The sequence below is a fragment of the Procambarus clarkii genome, chromosome 11 (assembly GCF_040958095.1).
Source record: "Procambarus clarkii isolate CNS0578487 chromosome 11, FALCON_Pclarkii_2.0, whole genome shotgun sequence".
Taxonomy (NCBI): Eukaryota; Metazoa; Arthropoda; class Malacostraca; order Decapoda; family Cambaridae; genus Procambarus; species Procambarus clarkii.
Window position 1 is genome coordinate 18567288 of NC_091160.1, and position 10817 is coordinate 18578104.

Genomic DNA, 10817 nt, shown 5'->3' on the forward strand with positions numbered 1-10817 from the left:
AGAAGATTCTAAGGAAAATTGATAAGGTAGACAAAGGAGCATAGTTTAAAGTTAGGGAGCAGCAGAACGAGGGGTCAATGATGGAAACTCGAGAAGCAGATGAGTCACAGTGACGTCAGAAAGAGATTTATCAGTGTCAGAACTGTCAGTAAGTGGAACAGGTTAAACGTAGAAGCCGTTGAAGCTAGTACGATTCAAAGATTTAAATGTAAATATGATAAAAGCGTGAGAAATGAATCATTTCATTAACCTAAGAACTTTGGGAAAGCTGGGCTAGAAGCCTAGCTCGACCCTGCAAGCGCATCTAGGTGAGTACATCTAAGTGATTACATCTAGGGGACTACATCTAGGTGAGTACATCAAGGTGGTGTGCTCACCACCTTGAGGTACATCAAACTCACATTGTTTGAGTTAGGAAAGGAGAGTACATCTAGGAGAGTACATCAAGGAGAGTAAAAACAAACACACACACACACAATATAGACGCTGACCGAGGTGGAAGCATTTTTCCACCAGTGCTGCACTGAGACATAGAATATTATCTCAGGACATTTGAAAGATATAGTGATGAAAATCTTTCAAATTACTCATAATGTGTACTGGGACGTTATGGGAAATTTTTTGAGGTTTATTATGTAAGTCGTAAGAAAAGTGAACAAATCTGAGTGACGTGAACGTGACTAGACCATAACCAGGGGTATATGACTCTAAACGAAGGACGTCAGGAGCAATGATGACCTACACTTACCATGTGCTGTCAGGGTAAACTATGGTGCTAGCAAGCATTCTGTTTGCTTGAGAGAGACACAATGATTTGTTACATGCTAATATTAGCGATTAGAAATAGTGAGTGTTAGTGCCATCAATATCTCAAACCTAAAAGAGGATCCCTTTGACAGATGAGCACCTGACCTCACCCTCACTGTCCACTCATCCTGTGCACTACCACACTAGATTACCCCCCTAGCTCTCTCCCTCCAAACTGCCTCAAAATTAAAAAAAATCCCATCACTCTGTCCCGTTCTCACTGTCCTCAACTCCTTCTCCTCCCCAGTACTTTTTTTTCAAATATTTACACACCGAAACTTTGCCTCCCCCTCCCCAACCTGTTCTGTGGCACTGGCTAGAAGAAGCTATCCTGAACAACATTATGATAACCGCACAGCTTTCAGTTATATAAAAGTTTTTGTTTTCTTGAGATGCATTCGTGTTTTTTTTTTTTTTTTAACTTGCCGGTTTCTCTGGAAATTTCCTCCACATAGTTCGAAGTTCCGAAGTCTGATATCCAAAGAGCTTGGAAAGGTCGGGGAGAGGAAGATGGGTGAGGAGATAAAATTCTAGAAGAGGATTTGGATTGTGAAGGAGGATGTGGGGAAATCTACTGGTGATTGATTTGATTATCAGTTCAAGAAATTGTATTTAATTGTATTTATTACTTTGAGCGGACTATATTTTATAATTTACTTTCACCAGTAAACTTCCCTTCACCCATTTTGGAGGGACTACACATTTTAATCTATTACACTAACGAAAGTTTGGTATAGTATATCAACTGAACTGTAATCAAATTGTGAAATATATAGCCTCAGCTGTTGTATAGTATGAGAACTGGTCATTCCACATCAGATTTCCCAGACATGTGTACTCCAGGTATTAATAGCGTCCGTGTAGTCCTGGGGCCAGATTCACGAAGCAGTTACGCAAGAACTTACGAACGTGTTCATCTTTCTTCAATCATTGACGGCTTTGGTTATCTTTATTAAACAGTTTACAAGTTTGAAAACCTCCCAATCAACTGTTGTTATTGTTACAAACAGCCTCCAAGTGCTTCAGAGCTCATTAACTGTTTAATAATTGTAAACAAAGCCGCTAAAGATTGATAAAAGATGTACAGGTTCGTAAGTACTTGCGTAACTGCTTCGTGAATCTGATCCCAGCTGTGTCCTAGCTCAACTAATTTCTGGTGTGCTCACAATATACCTGGGGAAATATTACAACGTAATATCTAGCAAGAACAGATATAATTCAAGTGTAGTGCATAATGTAATTATTTAAAGATTCTTACCCTATTGGATGGTGTTATCATGTGCCCTAACGATTAATCCTAGACACAAAAATAATTGGCCAGTAAATCTGAGCTAATAGACAAATCGAAGCTGAACCTCCTTCATCTGCAAGTTGCAGCAAAAAATAGTGACTATATTACCTTGTTGTAATTCACGCTGCTTTCTGGAACCTGTAGGAGGAAATTTCGCTGTTATGGGAGGCCCACCGGTCCGACTCACGTTGTTGTTATTGATTTAGGAGCGACGACGATCGTGGGATCGGATGCGCCCCGGCGTACCCGTGATGGCTTAATCGCGAAGCCAGGAGAGGTGGAACTCCAAGCCAAATCGCGAAACGAGTGACGCCAATCACTAGAAACTACTATGCCTCGCGGCAAAGAAACACACAGTCAGGCAGAAGATTGGAGAGCCCCAGGAGTCTCTCAGGGTGACAAGCACCGAGCCCGCCCTACACAGAGAACACCAGGTAACAAAACTAAAACTAGGCCCCCCAATTAAACTGCAAAAGTCATCCAGTGTCCCCCTGCAGAGCAGAATCCGGCCGACCACCACAGCTGAGGGCACACTAGGAGCCCACAAAGACCCACCAACCCCCGGCACCTTTTGGCAAAGCCGGCCCCCGAACACCGTCATCCCGCCGGGAGAACCAGCCAGAACACGCAAAAAAAATCTATCAACAATCCTGTGACTCAAGGCGTTATGAGCACTAGGCGTCGTACAATCGGACCGTTGAAAAGGGATGCCAAACAGCAGTAGCAAAGCCAAAACACGAAAACAGGACGTGATCGGCGGCTCCCAGGCTGTTGGAGGTGTCCAGACGTCTGCTCGGTGTCAAGGTTGAACCAGGAGTCCGTCCAACTCAAATTTCACCACAACAACAGCGACGCTTAATCGCTGTGCCCTTGTTTACACAATGGCCGCCCTCCTTCTCCCTCTGTTTATGTCCTGAAACGGTTTGTATTATTTCGAGAAAATTGCCTTTTTTAGTATATTTAACTATTGATTATTATTAGTGTATATATAATTAATAACAATAATTTGTTTATTGTGTTACCAATTCTGAGACTGGAAGATGTTTAATGTAACATTAGTTAGAAACAATGGAGAACGATGTGTTGCCGACACTGGGTACGTTACTCCATTTTCTGTAAATCTTTTATGACTAGCTAATGTATTTATTAGCAATTTGAACTAACGTTCTTGAACTAACAGCATCTTATGAATGATACATTAGGACTTTTATATTTGATGTGGGAATTTCCCACAGTGGAGGCTTGAAAGTTCGGTGGCCTGTCCACCAATGGTTGGCATCAAGTATCAATCTCGGATTGGAGCTTGTCATTCACGAGGTCTTCATCCGTGGCAGGGGTCTTGTGACTTTTGGTCTTCATGCTAGTGTAGGAGGCGTCATCCCGTTTGGTGTGGTGCATTTTTTATTGTTCTTGTAATTGTGTGTAAAAAATGCTGGCATTTGATGGCAGTCGTTGGTGTTTCTTCATTTATTTTCGATTTCGATCCTGGACGAGCTTGCATGCAAGGATGTTAAGGGGAGACTCATGAAATTGGTTGAAGACTACCTCACAGGAAGGATGGCCAAGGGCTGCTTCGATGAAGTAGTCTCAAGAACAATGAATATGGAACTCGGGACCCAACAAAGCAGAGTCTTAAGCCCCTAACATTCAATTTACTTATGAAAACCATTGCAAATATTGATTTTCCTGAAGGAACACAACAATTGGGATATGCAGATATGTCCTAATACAAGCTCCAACCATGGGAAAAATTAAATAGTCCGTTGAACTCCTTGGAAGTAAATGTATTGAACTCGGTTTCACTTTCTCCATAAACAAGACAAAAACATACTCATATCACATGAGGGGGCCAAATGAAGAACTGCAAATTAATGGTGTAACATTTGAATAAGTTGACCACTCCAAGTACCTTGGTATCATTGTCGGCTCTCACAAGAGGAAGAAAGAGGAGTTCAACCAACTCATAGGAACATGTAAAAGTCGACTCAGGGCACTGAAAACTATGACCTGGAATGGACATGGAGCCCATATTGCCGTCCATTAAAGGATGTACACAGCCTATGTGTGCTCCGTCATAGACTATGCCGCACCAGTTTTATGCACCTACTCCCACAGCGATATGAAAAGGCTCGAAAGCCTATAGAATGAAGCCATTGTGAGATTTTTTTCTACGCCTACCTCCCTTAGGAGGTGGACTACAAGTTTAAATTGTGCTCAAGGCAGGTAAGCATGAGTCCAGTAGAAAAAGGAAAAGCGGGAGCAAACCGCCAGGCCTCCACCACCACGGGTGAAAACCTGTCCACAAGAGGCCGCTGGCTCCTCCTAGTTAAACAGGACGTTAAAACTAATAAAGAGTAACCGACGGGTTCTCACAATCAAATATTTATATTTGAAGTGGCGCTATGAATTGGAATTCGAATTCCCAAGAACAGCCGCCTTATCAAGATCACATCAACATTTAATAATAATATGAAGAAATATGGTGGAATAATATGGTTGAAGGGTTGACATCAAAGACCGTTTTCTATAACATAACAATTTATTAATAACAAGAGACTAACTACTACATTACCGAGTTTACATTACGTTAATGTCCATCCAGTGGGACGATAACAAACAGCTAAATAGCAACCCTTGCTGTGAGGCTGCATACTGAACTAACCTGAACACAGGTGTGCCCACTGATGACGCCATATTGCAAATCAAAGAAAAATATCACAGACTAAGTTACACCACAGCGAATGGTTACGTTATTGTACATCAAGTGGCATTTGCAATACAGCTATTCAACCGCCCCTCAAGAAGTGACAGCAGGCTCCATCGTGAAGAGTGAGAGGCACAGCTTCAGCGTTAGGACTGAGAGGCACAGCTTCAGCATGAAGAGTGAGAGGCACAGCTTCAGCTTGAAGAGTGAGAGGCACAGCTTCAGCTTGAAGAGTGAGAGGCACAACTTCAGCTTGAAGAGTGAGAGGCACAGCTTCAGCTTGAAGAGTGAGAGGCACAGCTTCAGCATGAAGAGTGAGAAGAACATCTTCAGCATGAAGAGTGAGAGGCACAGCTTCAGCATTGTTACGATCCCGACTACATCGTCGGAGCATGGAGCAGCGACGTCAACGCCATCGGTGAGTCTGCTCCCTAAACCCCCACAAAATGGACGACGACATCTGGTCTCGTGGTGGCAGTACGATACCTGCAAGAGACTCTAGATTCTTGCCTTGGTCAGACCAAAGATTCGCTGTAGCTGACCTCTGGTGAGGTGGCGCCAAGAAATCAACGCCATCTATTGGAATATGAGTTGTATGTCAATGTCAGGGTCCGTAAGTGGTATTTCTTAGTTCACAAGTACCGGCCAGTTTACTGATGACGTCTCTGTATCCACAGGGGCGAGGTAGGGCTGCAGTGGTACAAAGACAGTCAGTCTACCCAGGGGAGATTATTATTTCTCTACTCCATTCTGCTTTACTTCAGCAGTGAGCCGCCGCCGAAGAGGAACTGAGTAATATCTGCTGTCTGCCTGTGAAGTGGCAGTGACAATTCGGTGTATCCCGTGACTGGCTAGAGGAAGAGACGACCGACAGTGAGGTGCTACTGAGGAGAGTAACTAGCTAGTTGCAAGAAGCTCCTGCCAGGGATTCGCTACCCTTGTATTTGTTCGTGTAGAGGCCCAGCAGCGCGAGGCTGATGTTTTCTGCCAGCACCAGGCTGGAGAGTGATTGTGGGCGTTCACTAGGAGCACCTAGTGAGACTGTAGATAGGCTGGCCCATGGCCCGGGTAGACTCGTTGGTGTTTCCCAGTACTGGTTGAGGACGGTACTGTATGTTGAGGAAACACGGAAGCTGACAAGGCTGCATTTCATGAGCATCGAGGAGCGCTTAGTGCCCTATGAGGGCGACATATGTGTATATCTCAGGGTAGTAATACTTCGTTTATGATTCTATTTATGGTGATGAGAAAGTGATATGTGAATATATTGGTAAAGGATGAATTGTCATATTCCTTTCAACTCCCCCTTCTTTTTTTACTTGCATTACCAAGCCTACTCCTTGAAAGCCAATACCGATTTGGGGTCGGATACTAGTACTTTGGTTCCTCCAGCAAAGAACCCGGTTGCGACCCATAGTGGCCGTAACAAGCGTGAAGAGTGAGAGGCACAGTGTCAGCATGAAGAGTGAGAGGCACAGCTTCAGCGTGAAGAGTGAAAGCCACAGCTTCAGCATGAAGACCGAGACACAGCTTCAGCATGAAGAGTGAGAGAGGCACAGCTTAAGAGTGAAGAGTGAGAGCCACAGCTTCAGCAAGAAGAGCGAGAGGCACAGATTCATCATGAAGAGTGAGAGGTACAGTTTCAGCGTGAAGAATGAAAGCCACAGATTCAGCATGAAGAGCGAGAGACAGCTTCAGCATGAGGAGTGAGAGGCACAGCTTCAGCATGAAGAGCGAGAGGCACTGCTTCAGCGTGTTAAGTGAGAGGCACAGCTTCAGCATGAAGAGTGAAAGGCACAGCTTCAGCATGAACAGTGACAGGCACAGCTTCAGCATGAAAATGAGAGGCTCAGCTTCAGCGAGAAGAACGGGAAGCACAGCTTCATCGTGAAGAGCGGAAGGCACAGCATCAGCGTGAAGAGTGAGAGGCACAGCTTCAGCAAGGAAAGTGAGAGGCACAGCTTCAGCAAGGAGAGTGAGAGGCACAGCTTCAACATGAAGAGTGAGAGGCACAGCTTCAGCATGAAGAGTGAGAGGCACAGCTTCAGCGTGAAGAGCGGGAGGCACAGCTTCAGCTTGAAGAATGAGAGCCACAGCTTCAACATGAAGAGCGGGAGGCACAGCTTCAGCTTGAAGAATGTGATCCACAGCTTCAGCATGAAGAGTGAGAGGCACAGCTTCAGCTTGAAGAGTGAGAGGCACTGCTTCAGCTTGAAGAGTGAGAGGTACAGTTTCAGCGTGAAGAATGAAAGCCACAGATTCAGCATGAAGAGCGAGAGACAGCTTCAGCATGAGGAGTGAGAGGCACAGCTTCAGCATGAAGAGCGAGAGGCACTGCTTCAGCGTGTTAAGTGAGAGGCACAGCTTCAGCATGAAGAGTGAAAGGCACAGCTTCAGCATGAACAGTGACAGGCACAGCTTCAGCATGAAAATGAGAGGCTCAGCTTCAGCGAGAAGAACGAGGAGCACAGCTTCATCGTGAAGAGCGGAAGGCATAGCATCAGCGTGAAGAGTGAGAGGCACAGCTTCAGCAAGGAGAGTGAGAGGCACAGCTTCAGCAAGGAGAGTGAGAGGCACAGCTTCAGCATGAAGAGTGAGAGGCACAGCTTCAGCATGAAGAGTGAGAGGCACAGCTTCAGCGTGAAGAGCGGGAGGCACAGCTTCAGCTTGAAGAATGAGAGCCACAGCTTCAGCATGAAGAGCGGGAGGCACAGCTTCAGCTTGAAGAATGTGATCCACAGCTTCAGCATGAAGAGTGAGAGGCACAGCTTCAGCTTGAAGAGTGAGAGGCACTGCTTCAGCTTGAAGAGTGAGAGGCACAGCTTCAGCTTGAAGAATGAGAGGCAACGCTTCAGCTTGAAGAGTGAGAGGCACAGCTTCAGCTTGAAGAGTGAGAGGCACAGCTTCAGCATGAATAGTGAAAAGCACAGCTTCAGCTTGAAGAGTGAGAGGCACAGCTTCAGCATGAAGAGTGAGAAGAACAGCTTCGGCATGAAAAGCGAGAATCACAGCTTCAGCATGAAGAGTGAGAGGCACAGTTTCAGCATGAAGAATGAGAGCCACAGCTTCAGCATGACGAGCGAGAGACAGCTTCAGCATGAAGAGTGAGAGACACAGCTTCAGCATGAAGAGTGAGAGACACAGCTTCAGCATGAAGAGCGAGAGGCACTGCTTCAGCGTGAAGAGTGTGAGGCACAGCTTCAGCGTGAAGAGCTAGAGGCACAGCTTCAGTGTGAAGAGTTAGAGGCACAGCTTCAGCATGAATAGTGAGAGGCACAGCTTCAGCATGAAAAGTGAGAGGGACAGCTTCAGCGTGAAGAGCGGGAGGCACAGTTTCAGCGTGAAGAGTGAGAGCCAAAGCTTCAGCATGAAGAGCGGGAGGCACAGCTTCAGCGTGAAGAGCTGGATGCACAGCTTCAGCGTGATGAGTGAGAGCCACAGCTTCAGCATGAAGAGCGAGAGTCACAGCTTCAGCGGGAAGAGCAGGAGGCACAGCTTCAGCTTGAAGATTGAGAGGCACAGCTTCAGCTTGAAGAGTGAGAGGCACAGCTTCAGCTTGAAGAGTGAGAGGCACAGCTTCAGCTTGAAGAGTGAGAGGCACAGCTTTAGCTTGAAGAGTGAGAGGCACAACTTCAGCTTGAAGAGTGAGAGGCACAGCTTCAGCTTGAAGAGTGAGAGGCACAGCTTCAGCATTGTTACGAACCCGACTACATCGTCGGAGCATGGAGCAGCGACGTCAACGCCATTGGTGAGTCTGCCCCCTAAACCCCCCACAAAATGGACGACGACATCTGGTCTCGTGGTGGCAGTACGATACCTGCAAGAAACTCTAGATTCTTGCCTTGGCCAGACCGAAGAGTTGCTGTAGCTGACCTCTGGTGAGGTGGCGCTTAGAAATCAACGCCATCTATTGGAATATGAGTTGTATGTCAATGTCAGGGTCCGTAAGTGGTAGTTCTTAGTTCACAAGTACCGGCCAGTTTACTGATGGCGTGTCTGTATCCACAGAGGCGAGGTAGGGCTGCTGTGGTACGAAGACAGTCAGTCTACCCCGGGCAGCTTATTATCTCTCTACTCCATTCTGCTTTATGTGAGCAGTGAGCCGCCGCCGAAGAGGAACTGAGTAGTATCTGCTGTCTGCCTGTAAAGTGGCAGTGACAGTTCGGTGTATCCCGTGACTGGCTAGAGGAAGAGACGACCGACAGTGAGGTGCTACTGAGGAGAGTAACTAGCTAGTTGCAAGAAGCTCCTGCCAAGGGTTCGCTACCCATATATTTGTTCGTGTAGAGGCCCAGCAGCGCGAGACTGATGCTCTCTGCCAGCACCAGGCAGGAGAGTGATTCTGGGCGTTCACTAGGAGCATCTAGTGAGACTGTAGATAGGCTGGCCCATGGCCTGGGAAGACTCGTTGGTGTTTCCCAGCACTGGTTGAAGACGGTACTGTATGTTGAGGAAACAAGGAAGCTGACAAGGCTGCATTGCATGAGCTTTGGGGAGCGCTTAGTGCCCTATGAGAGCGACATATGTGTATATGTCAGTGTAGTAATACTTCGTTTATAGTTCTATTTATGGTGATGAGAAAGTGATTTGTGAATATATTGATAAAGGATGAATTGTCATATTCCTTTCAACTTCCCCTTCTTTTTTTACTTGCATTACCAAGCCTACTCCTTGAAAGCCACTACCGATTTGGGATCGGATACTAGTACTTTGGTTCCTACAGCAAAGAACCAGGTTGCGACCCATAGTGGCCGTAACAAGCGTGAAGAGTGAGAGGCACAGTGTCAGCATGAAGAGTGAAAGGCACAGCTTCAGCGTGAAGAGTGAAAGCCACAGTTTCAGCATGAAGACAGAGAGACACAGCTTCAGCATGAAGAGTGAGAGAGGCACAGCTTCAGCGTGAAGATTGAGAGCCACAGCTTCAGCATGAAGAGCAAGAGGCACAGCTTCAGCATGAAGAGCGAGAGGCACAGTTTCAGCATGAAGAGCGAGAGACAGCTTCAGCATGAAGAGTGAGAGGCAAAGCTTCAGCATGAAGAGCGAGAGGCACAGCTTCAGCGTGAAGAGTGAGAGGCACAGCTTCAGCATGAAGAGTGAGAGGCACAGCTTCAGCGTGAAGAGCGGGAAGCACAGCTTCAGCATGAAGAGCGAGATGCACAGCTTCAGCGTGAAGATCGGAAGGCACAGCTTCAGCGTGAAGAGTGAGAGGCACAGCTTCAGCATGAAGAGTGAGAGGCAAAGCTTCAGCATGAAGAGCGAGAGGCACGGCTTCAGCGTGAAGAGTGAGAGGCACAGCTTCAGCATGAAGAGTGAGAGGCACAGCTTCAGCGTGAAGAGCGGAAAGTACAGCTTCAGCGTGAAGAATGAGAACCACAGCTTCAGCATGAAGAGCGAGAGACAGCTTCAGCATGAAGAGTGAGAGGCACAGCTTCAGGAATGTTACGAACCCGAGTACATCGTCGGAGCATGGAGCAGCGACGTCAAAGCCATCGGTGAGTCTGCTCCCTAAACCCCCCACAAAATGGACGACGACATCTGGTCTGGTGGTGGCAGTACGATACCTGCAAGAGACTCTAGATTCTTGCCTTGGTCAGACCAAAGAGTCGCTGTAGCTGACCTCTGGTGAGGTGGCGCCTAGAAATCAACGCCATCTATTGGAATATGAGTTGTATGTCAATGTCAGGGTCCGTAAGTGGTATTTCTTAGCTCACAAGTACCGGCCAGTTAACTGATGACGTCTCTGTATCCACAGAGGCGAGGTAGGGCTGCTGTGGTACGAAGACAGTCAGTCTACACCAAGGGCAGCCTATTATCTTTTTGCTCCATTCTGCTTTACGTGAGCAGTGAGCCGCCGCCGAAGAGGAACTGAGTAGTATCATCTGTCTGCCTGTAAAGTGGCAGTGACAGTTCGGTGTATCCCGTGACTGGCTAAAGGAAGAGACGACCGAAAATGAGGTGCTACTGAGGAGAGTAACTAGCTAGTTGCAAGAAGCTCCTGTCAGGGGTTCGTTACCC

At 46.8% G+C, this 10817-nt stretch overlaps 1 protein-coding gene across 1 annotated transcript; it reads right to left on the bottom strand.

The window, feature by feature from the left end:
• Positions 1-9777: 9777 nt before the first annotated feature.
• LOC138363576 (uncharacterized) lies at positions 9778-10212 on the bottom strand. The gene has a single exon (XM_069322934.1). The coding sequence runs from the start codon at positions 10210-10212 to the stop codon at positions 9778-9780; it is 435 nt and encodes a 144-aa protein (XP_069179035.1).
• Between the last annotated feature and the right edge of the window lie 605 nt (positions 10213-10817).